This window comes from Phaenicophaeus curvirostris, chromosome 11, assembly GCF_032191515.1.
Source record: "Phaenicophaeus curvirostris isolate KB17595 chromosome 11, BPBGC_Pcur_1.0, whole genome shotgun sequence".
Lineage (NCBI taxonomy): Eukaryota > Metazoa > Chordata > Aves > Cuculiformes > Cuculidae > Phaenicophaeus > Phaenicophaeus curvirostris.
Genome location: NC_091402.1, coordinates 22,298,843 through 22,324,270, shown reverse-complemented (window position 1 = coordinate 22,324,270; position 25,428 = coordinate 22,298,843). Strand labels below are relative to the sequence as shown.

The 25,428-nt window shown below is 42.3% G+C and overlaps 1 protein-coding gene across 13 annotated transcripts in view; it reads right to left on the bottom strand.

Annotated features, from left to right (window-relative positions):
* Positions 1–25,428, bottom strand: part of DOCK3 (dedicator of cytokinesis 3) — a 152,878-nt gene that overhangs the window by 41,088 nt on the left and 86,362 nt on the right. For 9 of the 13 annotated variants that reach the window (XM_069865810.1, XM_069865818.1, XM_069865811.1 and 6 more), the window contains exons 15-27: positions 20,258–20,382; positions 16,587–16,749; positions 15,995–16,101; positions 15,129–15,300; positions 14,359–14,456; positions 13,631–13,714; positions 13,183–13,283; positions 11,788–11,869; positions 8,171–8,341; positions 6,803–6,889; positions 4,354–4,546; positions 3,142–3,269; positions 2,020–2,166 (exon numbers count right to left, since the gene is read on the bottom strand). In XM_069865810.1, coding sequence (XP_069721911.1) covers positions 2,020–2,166; positions 3,142–3,269; positions 4,354–4,546; positions 6,803–6,889; positions 8,171–8,341; positions 11,788–11,869; positions 13,183–13,283; positions 13,631–13,714; positions 14,359–14,456; positions 15,129–15,300; positions 15,995–16,101; positions 16,587–16,749; positions 20,258–20,382 — 1,658 coding nt within the window. The remainder of the gene's footprint in view (positions 1–2,019; positions 2,167–3,141; positions 3,270–4,353; positions 4,547–6,802; positions 6,890–8,170; positions 8,342–11,787; positions 11,870–13,182; positions 13,284–13,630; positions 13,715–14,358; positions 14,457–15,128; positions 15,301–15,994; positions 16,102–16,586; positions 16,750–20,257; positions 20,383–25,428) is intronic. The other 4 variants (XM_069865816.1, XM_069865823.1, XM_069865817.1 and 1 more) reach the window with 2 other exon arrangements.

Genomic DNA, 25,428 nt, shown 5'->3' with positions numbered 1-25,428 from the left:
GGTATAAAGGGAGGGGTCTGAAATGGCCCCGATGCCTATGAGAGGAAAGCTGACATGCACAGAGATTAAAAATACTGCATGTTAACAGTTCTTCAGTCCCCTGGGTTAATCCAGAGGAGCACAACTCTTGGAGGGTGCTCCACAGGTGCCAGTTTTATAAGTCTTTTAACCAATCTTGTAGTCAAAACAAAAGTTATTTAAAATCATTAACACAGACTTAATGAATTGCCCTCCAAGCATGCAGTTCTTGACAATCACCTTTCTCAGTTACTTAACACACTGGGTCTATCAACAGTGTGACTGCAGCTCATGCAGACGTACCAGGAACGATTTAAACTAACAGGCTCAGACACACCAACCGCACAGGGATGGCAGCGTGGGATCAGTGTCGGCTATAAGAGGTGTCTGGAACCCTGGAAATACTTGGCTTATGAGGGTTCACCAAGTTATGTGCTGCCACAGCTCTGGTACTAACAGCATCCCAGCTATTCTGAATATCGTCTGGGGGAGCCCACATGAGCTACAGTCGCACTTCTGGCCTGTGAAGCAGATGCACCCTAACCAGTTACCACAGTATCCCAAAGTGTTTTCCAAAGGTGAGCTCCCCCATTTTACATATCTGAAAGCAAAGCACAGAGACGTTAAGCAATCTGTTCACGAAAACAAGGTTGGCAGTGCCAAGAACATAAGAAGAAAGTCTTCTGACTGCCAGCCCCTCGCATGACATTTTTTTTTCCCTGTGACAATGAGCAATTAATTCGGAAAACATACAAACTACTTTCTAACTGGTATCTAATAAGATCCCACATGTCACTGTGCTGTGAACTATAAATTCAGGAACAAATACAAGGAGATTTTATACTTGAGGCTCTCCATTCCATTTTAACTCTTTTCCTAATTGGCTCAAGCACCTACCCAGAAGCTTTGACATGTGTTGTTCCTATGAACTTTACAGGGTGCACTTCATTAGGAAAAATGGCATGCTCTTCTGTGCGCAGTGATGTGTGATAAATATCAGTCGGGCAAACGGTGGGAGTAAAAGGAAAGTGAGATGTTACCGGACATTTGCAAGCCACTGCCTTTCTTGTTTTGTACCAAAGAACGTGCCTGAACATTACTAAACGCCTTGTTCTTTATTAGGATTCTGCCATGTGTGACTTTAGCTGAGCTAACATGGACAGATACAATCTCTTCTCTCGGGTGAGACACATACCTCAGTGTACATCTGCCCCAGCAACGCCCCTGAGGTTTCAGCCCTTGATAAAAGAGCAAGTCTAAAAAAAAAGGGATGTTCTGAACAACAGCTTAACATTGTGCACTGTGCAAAAGCCACATACAAGACTCTGACAAACAAAACCAGACTAAAATAGGCTGGAATAGAAAAGGGAAGCCAATCCAGAGGAAAAGAAAGCTGAACAGCACAATTATACTTTTACTCCCCTCCTACTGCATGTCAAAGAAAAGAAATCCTTCCCCCAGGCTTATGGTGGCAGCCTGGACAAAGCGGTGGCTTCTCCCTCTTCTCCCACCAAGCCCAACAGCTCACTTGACTTAGGATCTGCGAATTTCTTTTTCTAAAATGTCGTGTTTCATTTGTATGAACTAACTGGTGAAGCTGGACAGACACTCTGCAGGCAGCGAAGCAAAGGGACTTGTCCGCTAAGAATGACTGTGATCTCAGTCTTAGGAATCAGAGCCTGATGCTCACACAACCCTTGGTGACACCATTTAGGGCTGGAGCCCTAGGCAGCTACCTGCAGTGCCTCAAGTTCAAAACAATAATTCTCAATCACAAACAAGAAAATAACCTGGAAATCTGCAAAAGCTTCCTGAGCTCCACTGCGTCCTGCAAACCTCACTACTGCACAGAGGTAGGCACGGATTTGTGGCTTATTAAGGGAAAGAGACAAAGCCCTGGGCATTCATGCAGCAGAGATGATAATGAGGTGCTGGTGGTGGTGAGGGACTGGACCAAAGGTTAGAGAAGCAGGAAATAGAAACTGATTGTTAGTTACTAACAGTGATTTCTGCTGTGCACTGCGGGCAACGCTGCCCTCTTACCGCCTCCTGAGACTGCGATTTACTCATGATTGTAAGCAGAGTTTGTAAAAGCACATCCAGGAGGCTCTCCACCATCATCTCAACCTCCTCCACGACATCGCCCTCCTACAGGAAGCGGTGAGCAAACAGTTAGAAATGGGAGAGACTTGGAAAAGACAGTTCTGTGGAGTCAGTCGTACTACAAACACCCGTTTTGCCAGAGCGCTCTGGAATGGAAATGCAGAGAAACACAATCAAATTCATCACTGGTACCAGATAGTGCTGTGATGCTGCTGTGTGTGCTGTCTCCTCAGTCTCTGACGGAAACATTCAGGGTCACAGCCATAAAGGTAAATCTATAATCAAAGGTTTGCATACACTCTAGAACACAATGGCATCAAATTATGTTCAGGAACCTTTATTCTACAGCAGCCTTAGTTTAGCTTTTTACCATGACACCTTTCATTTCATTCCTTTCACAGAAAACCATAACTTGTAACTGGAAGTTCTCAGTGGTAGGAATTATATTTAGCACTACAAGCTTCCTCCTTTGGAGTCAGATGGGGAAACTTCACCGCCCTCTGTTCGTAAGCGTTGCTTTAAATGATCAAGTTACCATTTGATATCAGAGTATTATGATCATCAAAGCTGGGTGTTTAAACTCAGCAGCAATTTCCAGAATTTAGTGTGATTTCATTGATTGGATAATTTTAGAGTGTTCTCTTAACATGAATCACAAAGTGCTAGTTACTGTCTCTTGCAGAACTGCAAGTCCTAGGGCTGTGCAGAGCTTTTGAACTCCATTGACATTGAAGTTCTGGGCTTGGATGAAGAAAATTAAACAGTGTCAAACCTGGTAAATGCATATGCTTTTTTCCCCCCTCCTAACAGCCAGAACACTGTGTAATCAGAATTCTCTGAGTCACACACACACAAAAGCAGATCCTCATTTCAGATGTTCTCCAGCTGACAGAAAGTTGGGAGAATTTTGTTTTTAAAAGCATCTTTGAAAAACCTGCATGAACCTATAAGAATTCCTAGTCTTTATATTACTAAATCAGCTGTGCAATCGAAAAAAAAATAAATCAAGCAGCAGATTACCAAAGAGCTGGTCTTGATTATGGAGAAGATACTACTGAGGATCCCCGAGCAAATAAGTAGCTCCTTCTGCTGTCGTAGGTGAAGGTGAATGTGGTGAAGAACTACAGGTAGCAGGATGCGCCGGGACTCTGAAAGAAGGAAAATCAGGTCACACTTCTTCCAAAAGAGACAATCAACCCGATGATCAGCAGCCTTTCAGCATCCAACCTGGGCTACTGGCATACAGCATCTTTGATTAATTGGTGCAACTGCTGCTGTACAGCCTGCAGTACATCACATTTCCAAGAAGTTCCTTTATTCAGGAAGGAATTAGTAGTGCATCTAGTTTCGGAAGTTCATAAATGCAGTCTATGTGATATTCTAAACACTGATACAGCTTGGAAACAACAGCTGTCAACTGCTGCTTTCTAATGTTGATTTCCTTTGGGCAAACCCTTCCTCACTTCATGTTTCTTTCCAGCTCTACTGCCACAGCTCGCAGAGCTGCTCTGCCTAATTCTTCTCTTTTAGCTGGCTTACAAATCTGAAAGAAGGGAAAGCAGGCAGCAGCTGCTGAAAACAGGAGCCAAAACAGGAAAAAAAGAGACAGGAAAAAAGTGGGAAGATGTCACTAACTTGCTAATTTGAGATCCTCTCTACAGGGAAGATAAGCCCAATGGTGCTTTTTATCTTCGACTATTACCTTCCTAACTGCTTTCATTCAGGTCTTCATGTATGAAATAAACGCACAATATTCAAATCATCTTCATTCAGTTGATTCTTTAGTAATTACCAATATGTTGAGCTAAAGAAATATTAAAAGTTACAGAGTAAAGATTGAGCATCCTGTAAAAGAATGTGGCAGGTTTCTCACCCAACTACATCTCCCTGCTTCTTTCTCAGACAACAAGCTTGCTGGAAAGATTATCTTCCTATCCATGACGACAAACAAAGTAGCAGGTGAGATTTGGCAGTTCTAATAACTGATTTGTCAACGTACATATTTTTACCAAGCTTTGGTAACTACAAGTTATCCATGATGGATTTAGAAACATTTTCTACAACAGGGAAACTCACAGTGAATACAGGTAACAACGATGCCACCAAGATAAATAAATTAGATTATTTGCTTTCAGTAATGAATTGTTTGCAACAGAGCAACCGCAAAATAAATGTAACATGTTCCTGCTCTTAGCTAGCAGCAAGATGTAGCCTCAGATCCCGCTGTCCTACCTGGGAAAGAGAACAGGCGGCTGTCGACAGTGCGAGCGATCGACTGTAGCTTAACAACGTCCATGGACTGGCCGATGTGCACGGTGCTGGGCATGCTGCCCAGCGTGCCCCGCACGAATTCCGCCACCTCCTGCACGGTGAACATCTGCAGCAGCTCATCAAAGATAGCGGGGAAGGAGTTCAGCAAAGCTGCCTGGAAAGAGTCGATGAGGAGACTGAAAACACTGAATTCTGTCACTGTAGCTCAAATGCAGGCAAATGGAAACAACAGTAAAATGGAAGTGAGGGCTTGCAAAAAGCTACGGAGTAGTGCGCTGTGGCTGGTGTCAGTGTTGTGCGATACCTAAAGTTCAGAGTGAGTAAATCACATGGAGTACATAAAAATCAAGTGCTGTTGCAATACAAATCTTACAATAAGTTGAGCCCATAGCTGCTGCAGAGCTTCAGAAGGCTGGACTTCAGGACACAGCTTATGAAACAGAAAATCCTGAGGTACCAATGAACAGAAAATGGTGCATTTTTGTTGACTTACTTTTCTCAATAAATATAAACCTTGCTTCTGGTTTGAGAGCTCCATATAAATTTTTTGTGCTGAGCAGCTACATCAGGCAGCGGAAACTCTGAAGCGCAGAGCCTGCGGGCAGCCCTTCGCCCGCAGCAGGACTGTCACGTGGAGGTGCAGGGGTTTGCAGCAGGGCTGGGCTGCGATTTCACGTGAATGGGGCATCACACCATGCAAGTGAGTGTGCACGAGGTTCCTGCAACAACGGGTGTTCCCAGGAAGCTGAAGCTTCCCCTGAAGGTGTTGCTTGAAGTGCAGAAACAATAGCAGCACAACAACAACTCTCAAACTCTTCAGCTCCGGTTTCACTTTTTTCAATCAAGTTCTTGCCAACAGTAGAACATTCCATGCACTGCCCTGTCCTCAAGTTCCACAGACTCGGTGTCATACCTAACAGGTGCCCCTCGCCTCTACTGTTCTAACTCTTCTCTTTCTTCCTCTACATCTACCAGAGCTCCGTACCTATTTCCTTCATTACCCTGCTGAAAGTTCCCAGGCAGGTGCTTCTCCTGAGCTGCTGTACCGCGTGTTTTGGGCTCAGCAGCCTTTCTGCCACCCACCCAGCCGCAGCCCTGCACGCCCTGCTCCCTGTTTCCACCCCCCATGCCTGCAGCTCTCCACACAAACCCAAAACGACTGACGTCCCACACAAGTCTGGATTTACCGAACTGTTCAGCTTTGCCCTTCCAGTCTCACCACCTATCTGTGTTTCCTTCTGTTCTGCAAGTTCTCCTTTTCCCCATGGATTTTTTTGTTTGTTTTCTCATTGTGTAAACATTCCTGTACCTCTCCCACGCTGGCTCGAACCCTTGGCACGCCTCTCCTAATCCCGTATCATACACAGCTTCCTTCTTGGCCAAGTCTTTCCTCAAAGTAGCTTTTCCTTCAAACAACAGCAATATATATTTAACAGTCTTTGAGTAAAGTCTAAGTCATTTTTATAACTAACACTGTAGAGCCCATTAAATTATTCTGAATAGAAATTTACCTCTTCTCGGTGCTTGTTATCTCTCTCAACATCTTGTCTCGTTACAATCAATTCAGATTACACAAGCCCCACACAGCCTCCTGGGTGTTGTACCTATTTGTTGCTACATGCGTACAACGTACTAATGAAATAAACAAATGTGTTTCAATAGCTCTTGGTACTCTTGGAAGGCCATAACAGCCACAAATCTGGTCATCATCCTTATCTTTGGAACAATACAAGTGAAATTACAGTACTGGCCCCCAAAACCTTGCAGTTTTCCTAAATTCCTTTCTAACTATAATTATAAAGTAGGATTTCTAAGGTGATTTGGGACATCCAGTAGCAATCTAAGGACGAGCATGGGATCTCTTCAGGAAGCTCTCGACCCACCTCGAGGAACAGCTCCACCATTTCATCAGTTCCTTGAAGGGCCCTATTTTGTACAACACTCTAAAATATGCTGGAGCATTACTCACGTCAAGCTAATTGCCTGGCAGGAAGGACATAATCAGTTTTAATCTCATTGCTGGAAAGAACTATATTGAGCTCTCTCTGATATTTTGGATGAGAGGATAAGTGTGAAGAAAATGATGTTTGCTAGGGCCTCAAGCACTTCTGTAGATATTTAACAGCTGCCCAGCTTTCCAGAACCAGTAGACAATCTCCTTGGCTCTCATGGACAATTTGACACATATCATCTTGTACACGCCCTCAGTGCTGTCTTTTTGGTGTGCGGATGCCATAGGCAGTTCCATTATTTACTGCAATATTCCACATTTCCTTGTTTGCAAGTACCAGCCACTTCAACGTTAAATGCCAGTTTATATGCAGGAAAAGAGGGATTGGGGTAGGGAAAAGGGATTAATTGGGAACATCCACGATGAAACACTTGTGCAGTTCCGGGGATCGTTACTTACAGAATTAAATGACGGCCTTGGCGTACCACCACACTTTTGTGGGGCACAAGTCCCAGCTCCGCTCGCCTGCCCTCCAGGCTGAGGCGCCTATGGGGCAATTGGGATCAAGGGGCAACACAGTGGCAAGGGGGAAACAAAAAGTAAACTTTTCAAAGATTAAACAAGGACAGGCTTCAAACATCACAAGATTCCAAAGTAAGAAATGTTGCAGTGAGATAAAGGAGAGGGGAGGGAAAAAAAAAAAAAAAGAGATAAAGAGAACAAGGGAAGATAACCCCATCCTCATATCTAGTCTCCCTCTGTGCTTTCTGATCAACACAACTGAAAAACAAAGGACCCCAAACAGCCTAAGATGCTGTTTCCACTGACTGTCACTTCGTCTGCGAAATCTGTGTGCTGATTTCTCATCTTCTTGGCTCATCTTATAATACCCACTAATAGGTGATTAAATAAAAGATTAGAGCAGCTGTTCTCAACATCTTTCAGAGCAGCTTCTTAAGAAAGAGATCGCACTGCTGGCAGCTTCCCTAACCATCGGAGTCACTCTGTTCTGCTGCTGCATTCACAGCAACTGCTTCTTTGGCAATTTACAGCCCGTGTTCAAAACATCTGCAAATAGTAAATTAGTGATTACACATCCCCTTCACGTTACCAGGAGGTTCTGGGTGGTTCAACTTTGAGACCCTCTGCGCTGAGGCACATACAACACACTTGATATTACTATTTAAAACTTTTAAACACAAAAATGTCATTTAGTACAGCGGTCCAATACATAAAACAGCACTTGACAACACCCTTCCTCACTCTGAGTAGCACCTTAAGCCCACATGAAGGCTTATCTGGGCTGTATTCAAAGTAACACAGGAAATGTGAGCGTGGGTCTCTCAGTGTTTGCAGTCAGGCTGCGTGTGATCCTGACTGTAACTTTAGAGAACGCTGGAATTAAGTTTATCTGACTGAGTTCATCAGTTGAACCCACCTGCTGTGATCCTAAGAAGCGACACTGCTATGATCCTAAGAACTGACTCAGCTACTAGAAATAAGAATTTAAAATTTCTTTAGGCCAACCATAAGACACATGAATGAGAGACTTGAAAACGCTGTTTACTGTGACAAGTAGAAATTGCATTCTCTTGTGACAAGCCACTTTCCTCTTCAGAGGCCACAGTTCAGCTCACCTGGATCTGTGAAGGGGTGCAGAGACTGCCTATCAACGTTACTTGGCTACCGTGTGTTCCTGTATCACCAGCTGCTTAGAGGGAGAAAGCTCTACTAACCTCCATGTAATCACCATGTGCTCACGTACGCTACCTGCGCGGAAAACAGCTGCCTTTTGGTTTGCCAGTTAGAGCATAGAAAATAGCAAACCTGTGTGAAGATGAGAGTCTCAGAGCTCCTGCTGTCCAAGCTGAGCACGAATCTGATGGACTGGAAAAGCTCCTGGATGCTGGAGCGGAACTGTTCCTCCTCCATTCCACAAGTAGCTCTGGAGTAAAGGATCCGAGATTGGACAATGAACTTGAAAAGATATTCCAAGGCCTTAAGGAGCAGGAGAGGAAGGAGATTAAGACAGAGAAAAAGAGAGAAAGAAAAATAAAGGAGCTTTAAAGAGAACCAGAAAAGATTCTAGGTACATAACTGCTAAATTCTTCAGCTTTAGAAAGGAGAAAGAAAAACAGGTTTTGTAAGTTATTCTGTTCAGTTACGGAACAGGCAAGCACCCCTCCTCACCCAATATGCTTTGCTACCAGTATGTCCCATAAACAAAAAAAGCATGCATTTAAGTCAAACAGACAAATTCGAGTCACATAATTTGAGGAAAATCTTGGTGAAGGGAAGACACTTCTAGTTTTCTCATGACTTGGCACAATGACTGAAGAAAATATTCTGTTTTCATTCAAATTTCACCTTTAATCACTTCACTCAGCTAGCTAACTGGATTAGGTAAGCAGGCTGTCAGTGGAATGGAAGAAGGGTGACCTGGAAAAAGAATCTACTTTTCAACACGACCACAACTGCAAGGTTCACCTTCCTTCTGGCAGCTACATGTACACGCAGAAATAAGGCAGGTGCAGGCAGAGCAGAAGACAAGGGCGGCACCTGGAGCGCTCTGGCAGCCCCCAGCAGCCACAAGCAGCAGTGAGTATCTTTTTCCTTCGAGCTGCGATAAGTCAAACTGTCTTTATTTTTTATCTTCACACATGAAGCCTCAAGAGCACCCAGCAGAGGGAGAATAACCGGCACACACGATGGCATTTAACACCATTATACAACGTGTGATAGATGCCGCAGTCCTGAAGGACTCGCAAATTGGATCTTTTGGTAGTAGAATGCTAACGTGGCTCTATGAAAAGACTACATTAAGTTTGGATTTGCAACCTAAGCATCTTTAACTAAAATTCTGTAAGTGGCATGATTCAGAACTCCGTTTGTTTGGCAGCAGTGTCAATGAAGAAAAACACTTTGCTCTGTGGTGCTGTTAACAAGCTCACCGATCCATCACTGCTTCTCCCAGACACAAATACAGCAATGTAGTTTTCCACGTGGCAAAGAGGCCTTTTTGATCATCTGGTGTACACAGCTGTCAACATCAAAACATCCTAAATATCAGTGACATTTAGACTTCAACTCCTTCGCTTAGTGCTTAACACAATACACTATTATGGCAGGATTAAGGGAAGACACAAAGCACAGTTTGGTGACACCCTCAAAATTCAGTACAGGAAACAAACAGGCTGGAGCTCCAATAATCACAGTCTGTGCAGAAACATTAGCAACATTCCACTGTATGGGCTGGAAAATATTCTTGCCAGCTACACTGTTTAGAAGCTAAAAGTTAATTCCAATACAAATTTTGCCCGTGTCCTATGTTTTTGAGTCTATAAGATGCCCCTCACTGCATCACCAAACTACAAGCACAAATATGCCATGTTATCTTTGAAGCTTTAGAATGCTACAGCTTTACTGACAGAGAAAGGAAATGTGAAATTCCCCATAAAGCCATCGGAGACCGGCTTGCTAAAACCAAGCTCTCCTGTGCTCCGAGGTAAAGAGCTACTAATGTAAGAAGGGTAGTGAAGACATCCACAGCCACAGAAATTCCCAGCAGCAGGATGTAGAACTAGGAACACAGAAGCAATGATGATGATTTTGGAACAGACTCACTCCAAATACCTGAAATAACATCTGGAAACAAAGCAGGAAATCAAGCATTTTCCTGCAATGGAAGAAGACAAAGACCTTAATTTGGGCCTCCCAGATACACCTGTGAAGGCAACTGTCTGAATATAACGTGACAGCAGTGTTGGTGGTAGAGGATGCGCTGTTAGGGCTGCAGAAACTCTAGTGGCAATCGTAATCCCTGTGCTTGGAAAGGCTTGGGCTGTCAGGTCTTCAAACTGACCTCTCTCACAGAGGGAACGGCTGCTTTCTAGGGAAGCACTTGAGATTCCCAGTAAGCAAGAGGTTGCCTTGGAATCCTTGAAAGAATGCACCATATTTACAGACAGTATATTGAATAACTGAGCTTCTGAGAGACACTCCAGCATTCATATTTTTAATATTTCTGAAGAGGATTACTATGAGTTTAAAAAAATGCAGCTCACGTAAGGACAATATTGTATATCTCTAGCTGCTGCACTGCATACAGCACTAATGAGTGGTTTGAGAGGAAAGAAAACCTCCTAGAAGTCATTCCAGCTAGAGATCTTCCTCTCATCTCATAACTTGAATATGTTTGTTTATAAAAAAAGGAAAGAAGGATGTAAACCGGCATCTTTGTCTCAGTTTTAACCATCTCCTATGAATCCATGGTTGAAAAATATAATGAAGAAGTAGTTTCTAAGTACGTAGATGCCTACAAAAGACAAAGTAAACACTGGTATAATGTCCTTCAGTGTATCAGGATATGACTGCAACAGGAGATCTTGAAAGCCAGTTGATGGCTGTGATGCTGTACCACATAAATAGAACAAGTATTCTCAAAAAATAAAGATTACTTCCTCAAAAAAACGGAATAAATTAGACTAACAGAGGAAAAATAAAGAAAAAATATCACAAGAAGGAAGAAAAAGCCAGAATAAAGTCTGAAATGTAAGCCAAGACACAAGCATAAATACATTTACAAGGAACAACCTCTGACTTTCCCAAACGGCTGCCAGAAGTTAGAGGAGCAGAGTACGTATCTGTGTGAGCTTCAGCTGTGATTTGATTCACCAGTTTGTACTTCTGTGACAAAGCGAGAAAGCGTTACTCCGTGCCACAGCTCCTGGTCCTCACAGTGCCCAGACTCAAAGGATTGGCTGTGAGCCTCCTCGCAGCAGGAAGGTACAGATGGACACTCACTCAAAGGAAAATACCTGCCTGCCAATTTTGGAATCTTCTATTTAGCCACTCAACACAAGAGCTTTCTGGTTCACAATCACACACGGTAAAACTAATACACCAAAAATATTCCTGTTGTTTCCCAGCCCATCAGAAAGCTGGGCCTTCCTGTAGGACCGTGCTCTCCTTGTGGAGCTGTGACTCAGGTCCTGTGCAGCGGTAGCTGTTAGAATCTCCATCCAGTCAAAGGCTCATTTATCTGCTTCTTAAAACGCTCCAGAACTTCCACCAGGAATACAAGGAAGCTCAATACAAAAGGCATCTCTTTGACCCACAACACCTGTGCTAGTACAGTTAAAATAACTGCTTCCTGAAGTGCAAGACATAGACCACACAGATATATATGGCCATGTAAATCCCACTGAAGTTCTCCAAGGGGCTTCAGAAGGACTTAAGGAGACAATTCTTCCATTTCTTCCTGCACAACAGTCAATCTCCCCCCCCAAAATTAAAATTTTGGCCAAATATTTATAAAAACTATCATTCTGGTTAAACAAATGAGGATCCAGTGCCAGGCCACCCTTGATTCTATTTACAGCTTCCCCAGCCCTTTTGCAGCCGCAGGTGGAGCAGACCCACAAACACTTTTGCTGAATACATACTCTCATCGCCTCCTGGATGTGGTCTTGGCGCACGAGCTCCGCAGAACGGTCCATGTACCACTTCAAACAGCGGATCAGCTCTCTGAATACAACAAACAGGGAAGAGAGGAGGAACCCTCAGCACTATTTTCAAATGAGCCAGGCAACAAATATTTTGGTTTAGTGAGAAATCTGTAAAATAGTTTCATTTCACTCCATTGCAGGGGTCAGCTATAGCTATCCTAGGTATGAAGAGACGTAACATATACACTTATTTAAGTGCCAAAACCAGGAAGTAATTTCTTCTCTATAATTGACTTACAACCACGAAGAACACAGAGAACATCAAAAAGATGTTATTAAAGAGCTAGAACTATATTGCCTGCCCTTATCAAAGCTAAGACCAAAACATACTCTTTTTTACTGGTAAAAAATTCCAGATCTCAGTCTAAGTAACCAGGTTTTAGACACTAAGACCACAAAGAAAATACATGCCTCGATTGTCCTAAGCACACAACACCACTTGGACTAACTTAATGAGTTGTATCTAAAGCACGTTTTATTTCAGGCATCAGACTACTGAGATCATTTGTTTTGTCTGAAAGAGGTGATAATTAACACAAAGCAGAACAGCTTTCTACCCTCTGAGCATGACTACGCCTTCTGGTGTTGTACAGTATCTACAGGTTTTTAACTGCCTTTGACAGAGTATTTTTTAATATATTTTTTAAATTACTCTAAAATGTGAATGCCTTCAAACAATCAAAACCAATTATAAGGTGTTTTTAATAGTTTATTGTGGCCAATGATAGGGTATGCTGAAATGTAAAGAAAAATAGTCTAAAAGAAAGGAAAACAAAAGACTTGAATAAGTGTTGAGATTCAAAAATCTGTCTTCCCATCTGATGCAAACCTCAAAGGATATCAGAAAACAAGGCAAACCCTTCAAAGTAGCAGTGGAAATTAAGTTTCTGCTCTACTGAAATCATACATTTACTCTAGTCAAGTAAAGCACCACCTTACATGAACACCTGTCTGCTCTGGAAGAGGAAGGTACACTTAGTCCTCTAAGCTTTCACACGAGTCCTACATCCCAACACCCTTCTTAAGACCAGGAACGTATATGCTCTTGGTAGCTTATTAGCACAGACTGCTAACGCGCTGCTGCTGAGTGACTGCGTCTCTTCAGGTAAAAAGAAAAAAAGCAAGTAAGATTTGCCAGGTCAGAAAGGCAAGATAAATTCATTCTTAGAGAAAGGCGCACTCAGCAGCAATTCTCTAACTGTGCTGGAGAACCTCCCCCTGAGCAGCTCCATTTCTGCAAACCAGCGCTACCACGAAGGGTGCGAGTCCGGCGGTGACACAGCTGAAAGCCTGCTAACAGAATCTCTTGAAGGGACAGATAAACAAACCTACTTGTAAGCCAGCGCCCCTGCAAAGTGCTTCTGAATGTACGTGTCCATCACAGGCCGAAAATGGAAATACTTGCTGTCACGCAGCAGGTTTATGATGAATACCTGTGGGAGATGAAAAAGTGAACCCATACGAAGGGAAATTACACGTTGTTGTTAGGTTTCTACAAACAAGTTACACAAGCAAAGGAACGATGAATTACACCAGTTTCTTTAAGCAGCCAGAGCTGTGTTATGAGATGTTATTGTGTGCTTCTCCCAAGTGACAGCAAATATTGCTGTCCTCGGGTCTGTCAAAGCCATCCTGCCCTCCTCACCCAAGGTTATTACAGAAGACATAAGGCTACATCCCACTTTGTATTTCATCGAAGTAAAATACTAGCAACATGATAAAGACAAATGTAAAACTTGTCAAGACCGAGATAAAGAAAAGCAACAACTCAGCAGCTTACCAAGGATTGGAAGACCAACAGCCCGTACTTCTCTGTGTTGTCATCCAAAACTACAAACAATGTGTCAAGAATATCTTGGAGGAACTAAAATGACACGAATAAACAAAGAATATCAAATGCAATTATATTCAAAACAAGGTTATTTTCCCCTGCTTTAATTATTTCATACCCACTGATATCTGTGAAACACTTGGCAAGGACAAACCACTTCAGGTTCACCCATATGACGTGGTAGATTTTCAGTTAGTTTTACTAGGAGGAATTTTTCTCTTTAGAAACTACTAATTTAGTGATGGTATTTCTCTTTTGTTTCTTCTCTTTGCTTGTTCGCCATTCAAATGATCTCTTTTCACTTCTAGATTTAAACTATTTAAACGCATTTTGACGTTTCTTGGACGTAAGAAAGTTCAGGTCACACAAAGGATTGGCATGTGGAGCTACAGTGGTTACAAAATGTGCTGGAATTATCAGATAGGAGACAGATCGCGGATCACTTAGCAATGCTAGGGAGCAATCGGTGCTTGAAGCAACAGCTCTGCCATCAATAAGAAAGTACAACAAGAAGGAGCTTTCAGAAGCATGCTGCAGGTCTGAATTCACAGAGTCATTGAATGGTTTAGGCTGGACGGGACTTTAAAGGTCATCCAGTTCCAAACCCCCAGCCATGGGCAGGGACACCTTCACTTGCTGACACCGTTGCATCCAAAGGCTGTTATTTCATGTAGTACCTTAACGATTTCCTCGCCGCTGACATGTCTCAGTCTTCCTAGAATATCCATCACTCGATCTGGATAAGCTTTCCATTTCAGCAGAGCAAGCAAATCCACTGCAGAACAGCGAGAGAAAGAGCTTGAATCCATACCCAGAGGGAAGAAAGGCAAACCCAGACCCACCAGAGGTTCATTACATGCTACGCTTCTGCACAGTTCACTCTTCTCGGGGAAAAACAGAATAAATAAGGGAAAACAAGAAGGAAAACACGGAGTCACTCCAATTCTACCAACAAAGAAATGAATGGAGAACAGTGAAGTATGGAAAAGAGAGTAAAGGCTGTGTTCTTCCCTATGTGAGTTGAGACTGCACTGCAGTTAATCTTCTTTTCTCGTGCCTCAGGGATGTTGCCATAACCAACTTTGCTTCACTCGGTAGCTCTCTAAAAGCCTAACAAAACAAACTTTGGATTGTGTGGAAGCGCTCACAATGCATTGTTTTACTCTTCAGTCATTTGATGAAAATTAACTTTGCTTTAACATATTACCCTTCTCTTGCACTTACAGCAATGTCTGTAATTTCTCTGCCATCTGTCATATCCTTATTGCCTCAAAAAACCCACTTCCTGCTCATTTCAACAGTGTTAGTGAAAAAAAACCCAAACGTATAGTGAATTTATAACAAAGGCTTATTTTAGTGAAATAAACAGAGCACGAGCATACACATCCTATCTCTTGTTTTCATAATGCCCGCTGCCTTGGGCAATTTTGGAGGATCATCTACTCACCATTCTGCGTCAGTTTGGTAGAGGAAAGCTGCGTGGAGACTGAAAAGGACTCTTTGGTGCTGCGCTGGAAGATGAGGCTGGAAGGGATGTTGGGGCAGCCGTTGTAGTCCTCTTTGCAGCAGGGCAGCCCCAGGTACAGGGCGTGGTTGTTAAACGTGCTGTTCTCATCACACTGCAGGCACAGGATACAGCATGTGACCTCATCCGCCCCATTCCCCACACGGACACCCTGACTGCTGCTGCCTAACAGGGCTTTACTGGTCTCTGGGTGCACAAAAGCACTTCTGAGGAGGAGCTGTGCTTACCACCTCCAGGGCCTGTACACACGTAACAGACTCAGCTTTAGAAAGCGGAGTCTTCTAATCACTGACTCCTTAGAACTTACTAGGATCTTCCAACTGCACAACTTGGTGTTGCTGACTGAAAACCACACTGAAGAAATAAACAGCTGGAATCAAAAAACCCGAATAACTCCCGCAGCCACTTTGCTGCAGGGCTGCCAAGCTGCAGGGCTGCAGGGCTGCAGCAGGATGAGTTTGAAGTACAGCATCAATTCATGATACAAAGGTATTGACTAATACCATAGGTTGGCAAATCTGCTGAATGCTCCTAAACGCCACTGCGATTGAATTCAAAAGATACAGGATTAAAGTAAATCATCATTATCTGAAGGGGAAAAGTGAGCTGTACCATAAAAAAAAGGCTGCATCGCTCATGTGATTTCAAAAATATAAAATTTTGAACCATTACTAATCTATACCTCACGTACTTCTAAAGAGTGGGGAATCAAGATAATGCAATGATCATTACTGATTCAAAATGAGGTAGGGACGACTAGCTGAGAAGTCTGTAGAGAGAATTAGTACCTTATAAACATAAAGCTCGTGGATGTCATCTGACAAGGTTGTGCCGTCATCTCGCATCAACGGAGTGAATGCAAATCCAAAGAGCTTCTTTTCTCCCTTGTCTTTTGCTGTAGCAAAGGATAGAAACAGAGATCACATTTGTACATATTCCATCTGTTCACGTATACCACAAGGTTCTTCACTACCTTCTCTGCATTTCTAACAAAAAGGATACACAAGAAACAACATAAACTATGTCTGATTCTATGGAAATAAACAACAAGCCTCAAAACAGACCCAAACCCACTGCAGACCACAGTAAAATATAAAATGTACATGCTCTAATGGAAACATTCTATAGGAAAACACAGCAAAAGAACAGTGGGGCAGAACACCTGCAGAGTGTTTTGCCCTGCACTGATTGGTTGTGATGATTTTAACGTGCTGCTTAATAAATGTAGCAACTAGCTAATGAGCAGTGCACCTTCACCATGTTTTAGGTTGGCACCCCTTTCTGCTTTCCAGCCAGTAACAGCCTCATCCAACTTCAAATTGGCAATGGAAAGCCCTCAGCTTTTATGTTTTGCATTACTCTATTACATTTTGCACTCACTGGAGCAATGTCTGAACTCAAATCGGAGGTGAGATCCACGGAACCTGTCTATAGGGATGGGCAGCTTGATGATTTCCCCCCATCGAGGGCTGTTGTTGTGGTAAAGGACAAACGAGTGGTAGGCGCTCCTGCTTGGCTCTCCCGAGCCCAGGCTGATGCAGTCCTGGAACAGAAGAAAACAATCCAAGATTAAAAGACATCACATCACTACAGATGAGTCATTTTATTACATGGCGATAACCTTTATATAATTCATATCTTTCTGTAGACAAAGGAAGAGCCAGAAGCAGAAACTCAAACACGATGACATCTGAAGTTTTTGACGAGATCTTAAAACTGTGTTTTGGGTCAAAGGATGAGTTAGTTAGGAGACCTGAAACATGGGATGTATTCCAGTCTCTGAAGTTATTATTTAAGCTAAGTTTTCTGTCAAGTATAGGACAGATACAATAAGCACTTAAGTCCAAATATATAAAGACAAGTCCAAAAAAGGGCACCTAATAGGGCCATCACTTGTAACATTAAATCTTTTTAAAAATATAATTTAATCAGATTGCTGGTTCAGTATCTCAATTCAGAAGTGATGTCTGAACTTTTCAAGCTCTTAAAAAAGTTGGTCTTCTGAAACTACAGCCACCCAGCCTCACCAAATACCTCCAAGGAAATTCTGATCAAGTTATCCCAGTAGTGGTAAGCAAAGAATTTCTCTCGAATAGTCATCACCTAAAAGTATCATAGCACCAAAATTTCTGCTTTTAGATTCAAGTGCTCAGATATCTTGACAAATCCATGTATTCTCAAATTGTAAAGTGAAGAAAACCAGTAATGGATTGATATTATTTAGGAAGTACTGAAATCCTCAGTCAGAACATGAGTGAAGGATGTCGGGAGGAACACTGGAGTCCTGAAATAGGGCCAGGAAAAGGTTCTTTGTAATGAAATCACGGAGCGGGAAGCTCATTGTTTATATAAGCACTAACCCATGTTCTAGCCCTGGCACTTATGAAGTGACCCAAAAGATGCGACACCTTATAAAACCATGCAGAAAAGACAGAGAGCTTCAAGATTCTTTACTCTTAGCATCTCTAAGGATAATGAACGCAGGAAGAAACAGCAGCTGAGCAGACCAGAATGACACATGCAATATAAATTCTGACGTAAAAACACCCGACACGGAATAGTATCATGACAAGAACAACTACAGGTCATTTCCCCAAGGCATCTCTCAATTCTATTCCAAGAAAATACTGACAATGTTGATTTGATTTTTCCAGCCATAATGAAGGGACAAGCAAGACAAGCATATCCCATGAGCCAGACTGTTAGTTCAGCCAGCTGTAATCTTCTGCCTTCAAGAAAGTTTAGAATTGGTGAAGAAGCCCAAAAAGAAAGAAAAGTTCTCTGGAATTTTGGGATTCCCCAGACAGAGATCCAAACTGAGCAGCTGTAAAAACTCACAAAACTCACTCCTCCCAGGTAAATCCCAGTAACCACAGGCATGTACCATAACCCTGGCATAAAGGTGATTTATTAACACAGCAACGAGACCAACTGTTGCAGCTATGAACCGGCTGGAGTGAGAGCAGTGGTGACAGAACTGAAAACCACAATGCCTGCAACATCCCAATCAGATTTTGTGATAAATTTAACTTGGGCTTCAACCCAGTGATTCCCAAACCTCATGCTACATTAGGTCTTTTGGAGAAAGTAAAACAGTATTTGTATTTCTTCTATAGGACAGAGTGAAAACTCATTTTTAATATGAGCTTTTTTGCTGTTGCTTCAAAACACTGCCTGCCTTGGCAGACCCACGGTCTGACTCTGAATGCTGCTTCACGCTATGAACTTTAAGTACATGAAGAGCAAAGAGTCTTTTCTTCTGGTTGTTAACTCAGTTTCTGTGCATTTATAAACAATTTATAGACTGAGCAGGGAGAATTGTTTCATCTTTAATTCTGAATTGTGATCTACAAAATATAAACAAGAAGCCAGTCTCTGTTACCCAGTTACCATGAAACCCAAATACATAGGTGAACCAAAGGGCAGAGGCAAGTGAGGGAGGCTAAAACAGAAGTGTCAGGTAATAATTTAATCCTTTAAGGTATGCCCTGCAATTAATAAAATATCCCTGCTACTGCGACAGAATGAGTAAGTGAGAAATGTGTTAGGCTTTTTTTTATTTTTCAGACTATGTTGAAAGATAGTGACAATTGAGTGAGATTATTTTGAAAGGCAATATTAATTTTCATGTATCCCTGGAATAATTTCACTGGTTTCAAGAGAACTATTTCCAGACCAAGGCATGATTAGCAGCAACAGGGCCTTGAGACAGACAGAATACGCTCATTATTGCTGCATACAATTCTGCTTAAGTCTTCAAAAAGGCACAACTCAAATTTGTGCTGCTGGCTGGGAAAAGTTTGGAGAATTTATTCTAAGATCAATGAAAATCTCGTGGTAATTTCCCCACTGTTTGGTGTAACTCAGCACAATGCTCCCTCATTTGGCAGTTTCTGCTTTGGGTCCACAGGTCAGGAACAGTAAAGGATCTTCCACCCAAGAGAAGCAGCGCTTCAGGGTCAATGGTTGACCTCTCGGTGTCCCACCCATGCTTTTGCCAGCTTGGAGTGTTTTATTAGCTTCTGTATCACCTACTGGAAGTTATTAAATTAATGCCATAATTGGAAAAAATGAAACAGAAGCAAGAGAATCGCTACGCTTGCCTGTGAAAGCAACCTTGGGTCATGCAAGTGATCACGCTGGGGACAGGGAAGCCAGACAAAGCAATTCCCTTACCAGTACTGCACCAAGCACCCCCCCAAACCTTAGCCTTATATTAAATACAGCAGCTTCCAGTACTGAAAGGGGCCTACAGGAAAGCTGGGGAGGAGCTTCATCAGGGAGTGCAGGTATAGGATAAGGGGGGCCGGTTTTAAGCTGAAAGAGGGGAGATGGAGATGAGATCTTAGGCAGAAATGTTCTCCTGTGAGGGTGGGGAGGCCCTGGCCCAGGCTGCCCAGAGCAGTGGTGGCTGCCCCATCCCTGGAGGGGTTCAAGGCCAGGCTGGATGGGGCTGGGAGCCCCTGATCCAGTGGGAGGTGTCCCTGCCCATGGCAGGGGTGGGACTGGATGGGGTTTGTGGTCCTTTCCAACACAAACCATTGCATGATTCTATGATTAAGAAATCATTAGTCTCCTCCAGTTGCAGTCTTCAGTGTTTTCCTTTAGATTTTACTGAATGTAATTGAAATATTGAATTGAAATTGCTGATCCTGTGGTCTCGTCCCAGCTGATTCATTTAGATATGAAATTTTACTCTGTTTATGGGTGAAACCAGCTCCCCGCTAATGCAAAACAGCCAGTCACCACACACTGCTGTCTGTGTCCATGTCAAAGTTCACATAAACCAGATGGCTGCAGTAAAAAATGCTCTAAAACTACATTCTGGATATTTGCTCCATGTCCCATACAGAGGAAGTACTCCAAATTCTTTCAAATTTATAACTGTTTGCTTCTTTCATCATAATACACAATTAAAAAACTTAAGAAAACAAGATCTAATTTTAGTGTAGCACTTCCCTTGCATCAGAGGCAACAACAACAAAAAAAGAGAACACATCCATGGAGCTAGCAGCCAGCACCTGAAGCTCCCAGAGGAAATAAGCACTTACCTTCAGGATTTCTCCGTCCGCATAGAGCACGTACATGGTCACTTCAATGTTCTTCTGCACGCTCTTCCCACCTCGTTCGAAGTCTCCCTTTTCTAATGTCAGATATAAGTCATTGCGAATATCACCTGCAGTGGAAGAGTGGAGTCACACACTTCAATCCAACACAGACGACTCGGTGCCTGTGTGCAACATATTTCCATTCTGCAAACTGTTTTCTGTGTTCTGCAAGACTATGGCTGATGCCCAAGTCATTCCAAGCAGCAAGTTAATTGTTAATAAAGATGAACATTTTAATATCAGTGCACAGAATCAGACCATTGTTAGTAATGCCTGTATTAAATGTGAGCTCAGAACTAATACTTGCTTTTATTGTGTAAGTGGGAAAGCTTCTTGGTTTCATCAGCTGATTTGGAAGTATCAGGCTAAAAACATCACTAGTGTCAGACTTCCTACGACCAATATATTTTAACAAAGTAAATATTTTTGTGATTGATCACCAGAAAATTTTGTTCCGTTAGCTCCTCAAGTATTTTCATAGTTTCTTTTTATCACAATAACAAAATAAAAGCTGCCTTTGGGAAACCTAGTTGCAAACGAGTTTTGACGGATTAAGAAGGAATTAGAAATACTTCTTTGCTGGATTTCTGGCTAGCCTCCGGTATCCACATGCACAGATATAAGGAAGCCGGCGCTAGGGATACCTGCCAATTTCTCACCACCTCATTTTCAAGAGCTTTCAGAACAAATGACTGTATTCAGAAACAGAAACGCTAGTGTCTGTCTCAGCGTCTTGTTATTCTGAATTTCACAGTCTCTGGCTCACTGATTTTTTTTAGAATCCGGGAAAATAGGCTTTCAAAAATAACACAGTCAATGCTAACGCAGGCACCACAGGGAGAGCAGGTAACACCTAATACTCTAAGATTTAGTTACAGTCACAATTTCATTATGGCTCACTTATCACTTCTTTTTATTCACTTGCCAGTAAGGCAAACACACTAAAGGGCAACATATAAAATTACAAAAAACTAAAATAAAAATTTAAACCCTTTGGTTAAGCAGCCTCAAAAGACTAAATAATGAAGTAACAGAACGGTCAACCAGCAAAAGAGCCTCCCTCAACGTCTGAGTTCTTCCAATTGGCAAAACTGTAGCAGTTAAATCTGTTTATTAGTCTGAAGCACAATAAACTAAGCAGCATTTGATTCCAGGCAGTGAGGGATATCCTTCTGTGTCTGTCAAAGAAGCACTTCCAGTTCTTCTTGAAGCTTATAACCCCATAGAATTCGTTCCTTCATCCACTGTAGGGACAAACAATGGAACCTTTCATTCCTGTCTTTATTCTCATTTTTATTTCTGGAGATAAGTACAACTTTTTAAGCATGGCAAGCACAGCTCTGTAGCTGAAACCGAGTGCTTTCTGCTAGGAACTCTCTATGAATGGGAATCTGTATGCAAAATGTCCTCCTCCTTCCATCAACCTCCTGCTCGCGGTGGATTCCCACAGAGCTGCCTGCTCGAAACACCTCGCAGTCAGAGGTCTGGAAATGCTACGGTTCATTAACAGAAAAAAGATGACAGCAAAAGGCTGGTGAAAGACCTCAAATATTTGATCTGTTCTTTCTCACCGAAGAATAGTCATCGAATGCAAGACTCTGCAGTTCACAACACCAGAGAAAAATCAGCAGTGCCTTTCTCTGGCTGCTGGAAACCAAGCTCAGCTGCCTACATGTTGACTATAGGAATATGAAGGACACATTAAACTCATCATCAAAGATAACTTAAGTAGGAACTTCTGTTTTGAGAATTCTGCTTGACAGACTCCATCCTTTTTTCTTAACACTGTGCGCAATGATGAACAACGTGTGAATTTGTTTGCTATAACTCTTAATAGAAATTAAATGTACTCGCTATAATTAGCATTTTGGAGCTTCCTATTTATGACCTCTTTTCTGGAAGACAAGTCTGGCTACACAAAATCCAATGTCAGATTGCAAATAATTTTCCAGTCTAAATTAAAGGCAGCGTTTGGTTATATATAGCACCTTATCTTCCATTAAGCCAAACAGAGGGGATATTACTGCACTAATTAAAAAAAAGCCTTTGGGGTGGGTAGTAGAGGAATCTAAAAAAGAGTGGATTTGCATCAAAATGAAGAAAAAATAAGGGAAAAAGTATTTTAGTGAAGTATAATGGTGCTTCTTCTCGTGTAAAAACAGTCTATTTACTCTTAAAAAAACCAGAAAAGGTCATTACCTATAGTAAAAATAGGAAAGCGAATGTATCTAGCAAAGACAAAAAGGGGTTTAACTGTCAGGTATGGAGCCAATCACTTTCTTGAAAATCTACAACTACAACATTAACTACAACTCCAATACTTCCATTTATTTCAGTGAAAATAACGCTTACTACCAAGCAGCATCTCCTTTTCCCAACATATCAACTAACCACATCACATGCCGAGTCCTCACAAGCCACTTTTTTCCCCAGTTTCTACTGGTTTTGAGGGGTTTGAGTGCAGATGCGCTAGTGGGCTGCACAGAAACAGGAGCAAACGCTTGAACGCAGGGCAGTTCATTAACAATTTCATTTTTGATGCCTCTGGACATCAGAAATTTTTTTTTCACAGAAAGGGTCATTGGTCCCTGTCCGAGGCTGCCCAGGGAGGGGGTTGAGTCCCCTTCCCTGGAGGGGTTTAAGGGACGGGTGGGCGAGGTGCTGAGGGACATGGGTTAGTGATTGTTGGGAATGGTTGGACTCGATGATCTGGTGGGTCTTTTCCAAGCTAGTGATTCTGTGATTCCGTGATTGAGTATGCAAATCACAAGCTCGAGCAGACGTTCTGCACACCATCGCCCAACTGCACAGAGATTGCCCAGCGCAGCCTGCGTGAGGTCGGGCCGGTCCAGGAGCCATCAGCCCTAACACAGAGTGACAGGCACATATAGAGTCACAAATCTTGGCAGACAGAGCTCTTCCCAGATTTAATTCCATTGTAACAAGAAAAAGAGATAAAAGAACTTGTTTAGCAAAGCAGACAAGTCCTGCCCTCTGCGTGGCAAATTACCGCCTCGACCGTCCTGCTCTGAAGTGGCAGCAGCTCTGGCATTTTGAGAGGCAGCGTGAGACACCAGCTTGGGTCACATCACATCGTCACAAACAGAGCAGCACTGATTATAAATCTGGGTTAGCTGCGCCCTCCCATCATTAGCGAAGGAATAAAAAAGTGCCAGAAGGCTAGGGGGGCAAAAATATTTATAGAATAAAACTTGCAGATGCATTTTAAGCTGAGGTCTCCGTGTTAGATGGCTGCCAAGGACAAACTGAAGACCTCTTTGGTTTTCAGAATGGTATTTGTCATAAAAGCCCATCTCTCTATGTTTGCTTTTTATACCAAAACCAACTGTAAATTGCTTTTTAGCACAACATATGTGCACTTTTTACAGATGCAGTTACTGGGATTCATTCTTTATGAAACATCTTGGAAGACAGCAACGATATAAAAAAATTATTTTCTAATGTGTTTCTTTACCCCTCCCTTCACCTTTATAGGGGTTTCAGTTTCTTTGTTTGTTTTAACCTATTTACAAAGGCTTATGTCAAATGTGCAATTGTTCAAATTATAAATCATAAATTACAGCTTCATTCACTTACACTGAAGTGAAACCCCTTCTCCTATCACCTGAAAGAATTTTAATGGCAATGGGGAAAAAAAGGAGTGGTGGAAAAGGCTACATGAGCCAAATATTGATTTTGGGTTTACAATATAAAGAAATCTACTGGAAGATGTCCAAATACTTATTTATCATTTCCCAGACTTAATAACATTAAGCAGTCTAACAGTCAATAACCATCTCATATCCACTAGTATCACTAGAATAGGAAGGAGACCAAGCCTGACAAGATCTGTTGGGTTTCCACTAGAAGATGAACTAGCCCCTTGAATTGGAAAGTAGTAACAGTTTAGAGAAACCATCTGCCTTTTATCTAACGTCTTTTATCAAGGCATCCTAAAAGATTTTGTACATGGAGGACAGGAATGGTCCCTGTTCTATACAGGTGAACACTGCGTCAAAGAAAGGTTTCCTAATTCACCTAGGTTTCTACAGGCAAAAGAAGAAATCAGTCTCCGATATCTTGATTACAGCAAATTTGTTTTCTAAGAAACCAACGTTCTGTGACTAGAGTAGATCAGCATCGCCCTGCTGATTTAAATGAAGTTACAGCCCTTTACACCACTAAGGGTTTGACTGCAAGAGACTCAGTCTAGTGAGTAAGTAAAATCTTTGACACAAACTATAAAATGTAAAATATTTATATTCATAGATAGTGTTATAACATGCTCTGGCTACATTTGTTCTAGCTCTTTACAGTGGTAAATGCTCTTCTCTCTGGTAAAGAATATCACATTAACCAGACGTTCCCTCGAGGGACAACTCTTCTCTGCAGAAGCTTTGATGGCCACTTTGGGGGTGCCAGTACCTGGATTCTGGTCCCAAACACCACGCTACACCACTACTTTAAGTTGCAAGTCTCTCCAAATGAAAAGCACGCAGCTACCTTTGAAGTGCAGTGATTTCAATGCAGACAAGGTTAACAGAATGACTGACTAAAGGAAAAAACTGACAGAGTGCACTGCACGGGAAGGGCCTCAAATACTCCCTGGCCTTCCTTCTGGTGGACCGTTATGGACTGGTTCTCAAGCACAGCTCAAGGTTTCCCCTTGCTGCAACAGGGTGGTCACCTTCGACGCGTGTGAAGCTGCTGCATCCCCACCTGCCTGCCAACATCAAGCAGCCCGGTGCGATCAGACAGTCTGAGAATCGCATCAGACCCGTTTCAGCACTTTGTTTCTCTGCCCTTTCACCAGTCACTGATTTGTTTTAAGGTGCATATTCCTGGAATAGCTATAGATGCAACTATTAACAGTATTTGGAGTAACATTACAGCAGCAAGGGGAAACAAAACTCTTGCCAACTGCCTGCAGAGCAAATTAAATTAACTTGCTTTTTTTCCTATAAGGAGAACATTATGCAAGTTTAACTCTGTGTGTTACTGTAGCTTTCGGTGAACAGAACACTCAATGGTTTTAAGGAAAAAAACAAACAGTACTTACTAGATTATTGTTTGAGTTCTGTGTCCAGAAAAGAATTTATATAATCCTCAGTTTA